The 11,079-nt window shown below is 38.9% G+C and overlaps 1 protein-coding gene across 3 annotated transcripts in view; it reads left to right on the forward strand.

Moving 5' to 3' along the window:
* The window catches only part of PRKD3 (protein kinase D3), an 83,052-nt gene that overhangs the window by 68,264 nt on the left and 3,709 nt on the right, over positions 1-11,079 (forward strand). For all 3 annotated transcript variants that reach the window (XM_044772240.2, XM_044772239.2, XM_070512248.1), the window contains 4 exons: positions 4,081-4,242; positions 4,479-4,577; positions 7,673-7,940; positions 10,423-10,508. In XM_044772240.2, the coding sequence (XP_044628175.1) occupies positions 4,081-4,242; positions 4,479-4,577; positions 7,673-7,940; positions 10,423-10,508 (615 nt within the window). The remainder of the gene's footprint in view (positions 1-4,080; positions 4,243-4,478; positions 4,578-7,672; positions 7,941-10,422; positions 10,509-11,079) is intronic.

The raw sequence follows: 11,079 nt of genomic DNA on the forward strand, positions 1-11,079 counted from the left end.
TGGCAAGAAGGAAAAATTATAGAATCAATGATTTAGAAGTGGCCTCACAGTTTACCCAGAAAAGTCCAGCCTCTCTCTTGAGCACTTGGTGATAGGCTCTGTATTTCTGTCAGTTTAATAGAAATGAGGACATGACACTTTTGGACATCTGTGACTATTCTTTATTAGGCTAAACCAAAATCTCTTGAAAAAGGTTCCACTGCAGACACCACACTCAACAAATTGGATCTCTTTCCCAAATGATGGCCACAATAACTTTCTTGCTGTTCCTCAGACACACCAGACATGGTCTGAAGGATTTAGCATTGGCTCTTACCTCTGCCTAGAATGCTTTCCCCCTCCAGTATCTTCATGGCGTACTCCCCTGTCTCCTTCAAGATTTTGCCCAAATGTCGTTTCCTCAGTGAGACCTTCACATTCTATTCAGCATTAAGCCCACCTGCCCCCACTGCATCCCTTACCCTAACTTTATTTTTCCTTTCTTCATAGCACTGATCACCTCCATACTTACGTAACTGACTCATTTATTACCTATTGTCTATCTCACTTTGCTAGAATTAATAAGCTCCGTGAGATGAGAGAGATTCGTCAGTTTTGCTTACTGATGAATCCAGACTACCTATACATAGTACTAGGCACACAGCAAATAGTCATTTAATATTTATTCAATAAATATACTTACGTGGGGAATTATCTATGACATATTGCTAAATCTTTAAAAAGGAAGTATGGAGTGATTCCATTTGTGTAATTTCTTAAGGTAATGTGTACTTTACATATGTTTACATACAGTTATTTATAGAGAGGATTCATACCTACCTAAACGGTCAACATGGCCACATCTGGGGAATGCCTTGTGGGGCAGGGAAGAAATGGGGATTTTTACCATCGTTTCTTAGAGATAGAGTAATGTAAAATGTTTCTTTTGCTATTGCCTGAAGAGGGTAGTAGAGTAATGGAAGAAAAGGTGTGGCACCCTCATGGCTACCTGTCTAAGTGGAAAAACATCAGAAACTTAAGAGGGAAATTTCTAGTTTGAACATTGTGGTATAAATTCAGTATTTTCCCTTTCTCTTCTTGGAAATCACCCAAAAGCTGCAAGAAAAATGATAAACAGAAAAGCATACTATATCTTTAATAAAAATAGAAGAGAGTTCAGACCTACAAAATAGGTAGCAGTTTTTCCAAAAACAGGAGATGGAGCAGGGGCACATGCAGGAAGAGACACCACAATAAGAACTGTTTTTCCTGGCTCTTTCTGAGATCTGCAAGTGTGCTTTCCTCTCTAGGCGCCTTCTCAGATAGAAGAAAGCCAAGGGGTCATAATCTGATAAGATTTAATTCAAGGGAAATAGATTAAATGAATTGAAGAAAGACATTTTAACAGTGGAAGAGTGTAAACCATGCTACACAAAATAACAGCATCAACAATTTATAAAGGAAAACTAGAGACAATACAAGGAAAAACAGACACGCACATTGGTAGTCTATGACAGATGAAGTGGGCAAAAATAAGCAAAAGCTTAGAAGGCCTAAACAGTATAAAGTAGATCTAACCACTTCATATTGAACTCTGTACCCTAAAAAAAAAAAAAAAAAAAATTGCATTAATTTAGAAAAAGCAGTAGTATGAACAGTATTTTTTGATCTTAATGCAATAAAGCTAGAAATAAATTACAGAAATCAAAAAACAAAAAGCTCCCACCACTTGAAAAATTTTAATATCTTCTTGAATCAAAGAGCAAAATCAAGATTTCAGAGTATTTAGAAAATAATTATGAAAGTACCACATATCAGAGCTTTTGGACTACAGCTCAGAGAACACTTTATAACCTCAATATTAAGAGAGAATGAAAATAAATGAATTAAGAATCCACCTCAAGAAATTAAAGAATGAATGATAAACCTAAGGAAAGCAGAAGGGATTAACATAGATAAAAATGGAAATTGATAAATCTAAAAGCTGGTTCTCTGGAGTGTAGGATAACAAATAAGTAGCCAAGCTAATCAAAAAAATAAGAAAATATAAAAAAATCTTGGGGAGATGACTACAAATACTGAAAAAAATTAAGAAAGGGAATCTTAAGATACTCCCTTGTGCAAGTCTCTCAGATAAATTTGAAAACCTAGAGAAAATGATTAATTCTCTATGAAAGTATAACTTACCAAAACAGATTCCAGAGGAAATAGGACATTTAAACAAATTGAAGTTAAGAGTTTTATAGCATACTTCTGTTTTTGTGTGTGTATGAGTGTGTTTTTAAAGATGAGTGGGGAAAAAAGAAACTTGAGAGATAAGACAACTACATAGGGGACTGCAGCCACACTTCCAATCCTAAATTGATAAAAGTTATGAAATGCTGAATCTTTCACTGCTCACTGCCATTATTAGACTTTACCACTGGGGGGTATTTCAGTCTTTTTATCTGCTATAAAATTGTGTCACTTGTTTTGCTACTTGGAACACTATGCCATAAAATTGTTTTAAATTGGTTGGTAAACAATATTTATTTTGCCCTTACTGTTCATTTTGTAAACATTTTTTAAAACACCAACCATGATTCAGACATTGAGCTAAAATGACCAAGACCTTACAGTCTGTGCCGTCAGGTAATTTTTTAGGCTAAAAAGTAAGATACGTACACACATAATACAGTACCATGGAATAAGTACTGCTGCATATATAGTGTAGTGACTGCAGTAGTCCGAAAGAGAGAATGGGGGCTAAAATTGAGGCAGTTATAGTGGGAATTGAGAGAGGATGGTGGATTCAGAAAACCTTTTAGAGATGGAATTCAACCTCACATAGGCCAAAAATACGTTTGCCCTCTTAGTATAATTAGGTACCCATAATAAGGGAAAAACCCTAAGAAAAATTTTTTTATTAATAAGGAATAAAAGGTTTAAACCACTTGGGCCAATAGAGCATATTTAAGATTGAATAGGGAGGGCCGGCCCCGTGGCAGAATGGTTAAGTTTACGCTCCACTTCGGCGGCCTGGGGTTTTGCCGGTTTGCATCCTGGGCACAGACATGGCACCGCTCATCAAGCCGTGTTGAGGTAGCATCCCACATGCAACAACTGGAGGAACCAACAACTAAAAATACACAACTATGTACCGCGGGTCTTTGGGGAGAAAAAAAACATTAAAAAGATTGAATAGGGAGATTATTGAAATTACTAAAATCCAAACAGAAGAATTTAGATATATATCCAGAAATAAAGAGCCATTGAATGTTTTTGCACATGGTTGACTTGTCAAATTTGGTTTTGAGGAAGGTTTTCTTACCAGTAAAATAGATTGTTTTTTATTAGCAGAAATAGTATCACATTCATCTTCCTATTTCTCCAACCCTGGTAACATAGTAGTGCTCAGGAAATATGGGATGGTGGAGGTAAAGAGATGTGGAGGCTAAAAGAGGGAAGACCAAATTGAGATATAATGTAACGAGAATCAAGACTAGATAAGTAACTACCTTCAAAACGAAACCATCTTGAGGCCGGCCCAGTGGCGCAGCGATTAAGTTCGCATGTTCCACTTTGGTGGCCTGGGGTTCAGCGGTTCGGATCCCAGGTGTGGACCTACACACCACTTGTCAAGCCATAGCTTTGGTGGGCGTCCCACATATAAAGTAGAGAAAGATGGGCACCGATGTTAGCTCAGGGATAGTCTTCCTCAAAAAAAGAAAACCATCTCTTGAGTAAAGACCTTCACACATACAGCCCCAAAGAGCTCTGTGAAATGAGCTAAAATTTGATCGACCGTTGTTGCCTATTCACAGACAGCATAAAATTAGAGTAATGTCAGAAGATTAAAAAGATGAGAAAGAAGAAAAAGTAGCAATGGATGAGGGCAATGATATAATCAAATTGCGAAGACATTCTTTCCCCCCAGTGCATCCACTCTCCAGTACAGAACTTGGAAAATCAGGATCTATGATCCTTTTATTTGCTTTTATTGTTTATTTTTCTGAGCTGTTTTTCCTTCTATGCCATGTATTCCATACAATTGCAGCACGTTGTTAGATACTTGCATAGTAAAACGATTTCTCTGGTCATATATATCCTGCAACTCTTCAGAATTTGCACCATCCTGGGATTGTAAACCTGGAATGTATGTTTGAAACCCCAGAACGAGTTTTTGTGGTAATGGAAAAGCTGCATGGAGATATGTTGGAAATGATTCTGTCCAGTGAGAAAAGTCGACTCCCAGAACGAATTACTAAATTCATGGTCACACAGGTATTTTAACTCTTTTTTGAAACTAGAGAATAATTAAAAACTAAGAGAATTAAAGAGCAGTGCTTATACATATCAGGATATTGTGGGAATTGTTAACCTTGAAGAACAGAATAACACTTTTAGTTAAATCTTACTCAAATATAGTGGACTTTTCAAATTACACATTCAAGGGGGTCAGAAAGGGGTTACCTATGATTTTTCCAGGCTTTGAAAAAAGTCTATTTCTTCAATAACAGATACTTGTTGCTTTGAGGAATCTACATTTTAAGAATATCGTGCACTGTGATTTAAAGCCAGAAAACGTGCTCCTCGCATCAGCCGAGCCATTTCCTCAGGTGAGATCCTCTCTAGAACCTTTTTAAGGGTCGTTTTAAGTGTTTGGACAATATTACAAAGTACCCACATAATGAAAGGCAGTGCTGTAAGGTCACACATAACCATCTTACAGAAATGAACTTTTAGCCTGTAACTGCCAGTGAAGATTAATATCTGAATAAGTTGAATTCAGATTTCACTAATTATATTATTTTCATTAAGGCTTTGTAGACTTAACTAGATCTCAAGGAATAACTTCTTGCACATAAATTGCTTACAGTTCACTTCTCCCTGAGGGTTGCGAATGAAATGGGGAGAATCAGTCAGTTGGTGCTTGGTGCCCAGGACAAATTCCCTATAAAACAAAACAAATTACGGGGTTTCTCCCTGAAATGGGAGGTACTAGATTTTGCTTGAGGCAGGCAGCCAACTCCTCTTCCTTTTTAGAGTACTCTATTTCAAACATTTTCACCAAAGCCTACATAAGAATTACATTTCCCATCACCACCAGTGCTCAGACATTTATGACAATATCATGTATGTAATGTGTCTTATGTGCAATGCACTGATTTTGTCTTTTACTTGGTTAAATATCATTTCATTTAAAAGTGTTGATCGTGATCCAAAACTTAAAAATGGATCATAACCCAAAGTTTGAAACAGTTGTCCTGAGAAATATATGTTAGTGGTACCTATGAATGTGTTTCATGATTGTCATTGATGAGTGCTCCAATCAGCTAGCATATCTTTTGCCAAACTATTCTTTATGTACATTTAACACATGCACAACTAGACAAATGGCTAAAATAAGAACCACAGATGGCTATTTCACTTGGTAAATACAACTCAAATTATCCTTCAAAGAAAGCTACAATCGTGCGCCACATAATGATGTTTCTGTCAATGGTGGACCTTAGTAGTCCTGTAAGATTAGTACCATATAGCCTAGGTGTGTACTAGGCTATACCATCTAGATTTGTGTAAGAACACTATGATGTTCGCACAATGAGGAAATCGCCTAACAACGCATTTCTCAGAATGTATCCCTGTTGTTAAGTGATGTGTAGTTGTATTTTTAAAAATATTCAACCTTTAAAAAAGTAATCAAATTCTTTCTTTTATAATGCTTGTGTGGTTAAAAGTGAATCGCTATCATTGTGAGATCAAAAAGGGTTCCCTAATAGTTGGTGCAATGTTCTAAATAAAGTGCTTCCATGTATTATCTCATTTGTTCTTCCAAATAGTATGGGCAAAGGATGCACACCCCTACACCTAAGGCTACAACTCCAACTGTCTGACCTCTGTGTTAGTGATCCACCTTGTTCCCGTTAGGAGCAAAGGGAAAATAACATCGTTTACTTGATACTCTTTTTTGCTCAAGTGCTGGCCACAGCCACACTTCTTCATTCAGTTGCCAAACTGCCAAGTCATCTTTACTTTATCAAGACGTTAGCTGAAGTAGGGCATTTAACAAAAAAAGAGAGTTCATCTTTCTTCAAGGCAAATAATGTTATTCTTCAAAGGCTCAAATAGAGAAACAGCCAAATTCAATGCCACAGAATAAATATTATCATAAAAACGTGTGAGGATCCATATCCCAGAAACAGCAGGCAGCATTAGAATACACCTTCATCTGCTTTCAAGTCACTATCTGTACCACTTGTTTGTAGAGGCGAAATATCCTTTTCTCTCAATTTATCTTTTTTTTTTTTTTTTTTTTAAAGATTTTATTTTTTCCTTTTTCTCCCCAAAGCCCCCCGGTACATAGTTGTGTATTCTTCGTTGTGGGTTCCTCTAGTTGTGGCATGCGGGACGCTGCCTCAGCGTGGTTTGATGAGCAGTGCCATGTCCGCACCCAGGATTCGAACTAACGAAACACTGGGCCGCCTGCAGCGGAGCGCGCAAACTTAACCACTCGGCCACGGGGCCAGCCCCTCTCTCAATTTATCTTAATGCTTCTTCTGAAGACATTTTGTGAGTTGGCATTTCCTCTGGAAAGTACTTGTCATTTGCTTGTTCAGCATGGACGCATCGTTAGATTATCGCCCAAATCTGAAACTCTACTAGAAGACAGGCAGCAAGATAGTGTTCTGCCAAGCTCAACACAGTTCCAGAACTCTCTTCCCAAAAGGACATGGTAGTGACTGTGGCTACTTCAGATATAACTTTTTTCAAATCTAAACATCTAACTAGCAATTTGTTCCATAGTCATAGAAAAGTCTGTTACTCTTATTCTTTTAGGCAATCTCTAGCATTACTCTTCTACTGGCCACATTAATAGTTACCTTTAATATACTTCAATTTTATTTACTTGCCAATTTATAGTATCCTTGGGAAGAGAGATTCTAGGATTAAGCAAAATAAAGGGTAAGTTTCTAAATATCGTGTCTTACTTTTCATTCAGCAAATGTTTATTGGGTACGTTTATGTCCAAGCACTATGAGGCCACTGAGTACTCAAAAGTGAAACACACAGTTCCTGCTCACAGATAACAGAAAGTGATCTTAAAAGCCAAATGAGGGGCCGGCCTGGTGGCGCAGTGGTGATGTTCTCGTGTTCTGCTTTGGCAGCCCGGGGTTCGCCGGTTCAGATCCCAGGTGTGGACATGGCACCGCTTGGCAAGCCATGCTGTGGTAGGCGTCCCACGTATAAAGTAGAGGAAGATGGGCACGGATGTTAGCTCAGGGCCAGTCTTCCTCAGCAAAAAGAGGAGGATTTGTGGCAGATGTTAGCTCAGGGCTAATCTTCCTCAAAAAAAAAAAAAGCCAAATGATAAAAAATCAGCACCCTCCATTTCATTAAAAAACTGAACACTTACAACATCAGTCTGGTATCTGGCATTCTGCAAGCTAGATTTCAAAAGTGGCTTTTTGAAATAAGCAATAGGAAAGCTTTTCACACTATGTTAGTAATGGATCACAGGATTATAAATGTATTTGCCCTTCGGGAAAAGGGTATTTTATAATTTCCCTATCTGCAATCATTTATTTGACATTCATAATATAGTTGGCAAGTGTGTTGAAATTCAAATACAGTATCATATTTAGGGACAGGTATGTATATAGAAATTGATATATATATATATATAAAATTAACATCATCCTTTGATTTCTAGGTGAAGCTGTGTGACTTTGGTTTTGCTCGCATCATTGGTGAAAAGTCATTCAGGAGATCGGTGGTAGGAACTCCAGCGTACTTAGCTCCTGAAGTTCTCAGGAGCAAAGGTTACAACCGTTCTCTAGATATGTGGTCAGTGGGAGTTATCGTCTATGTGAGCCTCAGTGGCACGTTTCCTTTCAATGAAGATGAAGATATAAATGACCAAATCCAAAATGCTGCATTTATGTACCCACCAAATCCATGGAGAGAAATTTCTGGTGAAGGTAAAAAAAAGTTTCAGCTCTGTGCCCTTTAGTCTCAAAATCTTTGTGATCCCAAATCAGCCTGTCTCTTCTGACTTGTCTTTTTAATATCTCCTGTTCAGTCTTCCAAATTCAACTGGGTACCAATTTTTGAGTACTCCTCCTTTTACATTGTCTACAGTTCCCAGGCACAGCACTAATCCAGGCCCCGATCACCTCACTCTGAAACTACTAAAATATCTTTTTCACTGTCCTACCCATTAGACTCTCTTTTCCGGTAGTTCCAGTCACCACTGCCAAGTCCATCTTCAGGAAACACGACTTTCATCTAATTCTGCTCCCAAACACTCTGGCCTCCCTTGAACCACATTGCAGACAGTAAGCTGGTGCTGCGGCCCGAGCTTACCTTCTTGCCTCATCTCCCACTCTTTCCCTACAGAAACCTAATTGCGTACTTGCTTCTAACTGTTTTCTGTGTTTTACTTAAGCCTTTCCCCTGCCTACAGTCCCTCCTCCTTGCTATTGAAATCCTTCCAGTCCTTCAAGGACCCCTTAGCTTGTGGCTCATCTGTGAATTCTTCCCTGAACCCCTGCTTTAAACTCTAAGATCTTCTTAGGCTACTAGCTGGGCATATTCTTCCTTAAGTAATCTATCTTTTCAGTTACTTTCCTTATCTTCAGAACCAGATTGTAAGCACTTTGAATGGAGACTTGTAGCTCAGGTTCTTTATACCTAGAAGGAGCTTTATATTCACTAGACTCTCACCAGTTTGTTTTCAGCTCTCCTATGGACTAATGCTGGGAAGCTTTGTAGATTTTTTTTTCCTGCCTGGTGAAGGCTTTTGAGTGTGCAACCCCTGGTTCTGTACCCATCAAGAATGACTTGCTTGGCCCTCTTTAGTGTACTGATACTGACAGGAAGAGCACACCACTTAAAACCTTATCTAACAGTCCCAGAGAACTTAATAGAACCACTTCTGGGCAATACTCCCACCTGGATTTAGCCAGCCATTGGGACAGGGGAGTTCTTCTTGTTTTTCCAAAAAGCAAATCATAGGGATTAATAATCCATTTAACTAGGAAAAATTTGAAGAACAACATGTACATTAGCAGGCTCACATGGTAATGAATGCAGCCACCTGAAGAAGTACATATGAAGGTTTCTGGATGTTACCAAAGTCATCTTAGCATTTCTGGAGCAGCGTGCTCTGCAGACCTCTTAAATCAGAATCACTTGGTGAGTTTATTAACAGGAAAACCCTTGGTTATACCCTACAGATTCAGATTCACCAGTTGGAATGATACGCAGGAATACATTTTAATAAATACCCCAAATGATTCTGATGCACATGGTGGACCACCATTTAGGGAAGAATGGATGAAGGTTTGAAGTATTTGGAACACAGATAATTAAAATACTTAGGGAAAATCTTTGCTAGTTTTGTAGTATATAGAAGAGAAATACAACTAGTGTAAGTGTTTCATCTGTGTCATCCTTGGGTCCAGGCCTTAGTCTCAGTATTTCAAACATATCATTCCTTGGGGCTATAAGCAGTATGTAGTTAGGTGGTTGCTTTGGTTTTGCAGTTGGTCTGTTTCTCCAAATAATTGGATAAAATATGTACACCAAGGTCTCACCACAAACACCACAACACCATGAACTTATTTGTTAAAGCCTGTTGAGCAGGAACTTCTGGTAATGAAGTCTAACCATGTCTGTAGAGAAAAGGCAGTAGCTTTGGCTGCTTTTCCAGACCAAGCCAGGGACTGGAGAGCAACATGGTGTCATGGGAGGGGGTAAAAAAAAAGAAAAATCAGCTTTTGTAATCAGAGTCTGTTTTATTCATCTTGAAATAATTTTTTTTCCTTCTCCCCAAAACCCCCCAGTACATATTGTATATTCTAGTTGTGAGTGCCTCTGGTTGTGCTGTGTGGGATGCTGCCTCAGCATGGCCTGACAAGCGGTGTCATGTCCATGCCTGGGATCCGAACCGGTGAACCCTGGGCCGCTGCAGTGGAACATGTGAACTTAAAACCACTCGGCTATGGGGCCGGCCCCGAAATAACAATATTTAATACTTAGCATTTATGTGCTAAGCAGTGTTCTAAAACTTTACATATATTAAAAGAATTTCACCTCAAAACCTCGTTTTACAGATGAGGAGCTGAGGCACAGGTTAGTAACTGTTTAGTTTAACATAGTTTAGTAACTGACCCCATATCGTCACATAATAAGTGGCAGAACAACTTCAGCCCAGGCAGGTTGGCTCCAGAGTCTGTCCTTTTTAACCTGTCCTCTACTGCCTACTTAATAAACAAGGGCACTGTAAGTTCAGTAAACATTTGTGGATCTCTAACATGTTAGCTTAAAGGCCATGTCCTTGAGAAGCAAGAATCCTCAACCCTGTATTTGTGTGGATTGAACTGCCTTCCAGGGAGAGTCACAAGTTTGGGGTGCTCTGTGGACCCAAATTCATGTATCTAATTTTGTCTTTTCCCTTAGCAATTGATCTGATAAACAACCTGCTTCAAGTGAAGATGAGAAAACGTTACAGTGTGGACAAATCTCTTAGTCATCCCTGGCTACAGGTAAAAAAAAAAAGTCTCTCTCTCCTTGTTGATCCTCAGTTGAGCAGTTCATTGTGATTTGTCCTATCCCATGAAACCACTCTAAGATCAACAGCTTCTCCACGTCTTAGGATAATGTAAGTGTTCTTCAGTGCTTAGTCTGTCCTGCGGCTGAATCTCTGGAGGTTTTGCAGTATACCATTCCTGTGCAGAAGTGACAGGCAATTAAACTTCCATGATCTAAAAGCAATGGTTTTAGCCTTTTATAGGGCCTTATGTGTTCATTTCACATTTTTGTAAGGTAAACATGAGATATTTTGTCAAATATATTTTACTTTTAAAATGTCTGTGAGGGCCCGGCCCGGTGGCGCAGCAGTTAAGTTCGCATGTTCCGCTTTGGTGGCCCGGGGTTCACCAGTTCGGATCTCGGGTGTGGACATGGCACCACTTGGCAAGCCATGCTGTGGTAGGCGTCCCACATATAAAGTAGAGGAAGATGGGCATGGATGTCAGCTCAGGGCTAGTCTTCCTCAGCAAAAAGAGGAGGATTTGTGGCAGATGTTAGCTCAGGGCTAATCTTCCTCAAAAAAAT

This window comes from Equus asinus, chromosome 6, assembly GCF_041296235.1.
Source record: "Equus asinus isolate D_3611 breed Donkey chromosome 6, EquAss-T2T_v2, whole genome shotgun sequence".
Lineage (NCBI taxonomy): Eukaryota > Metazoa > Chordata > Mammalia > Perissodactyla > Equidae > Equus > Equus asinus.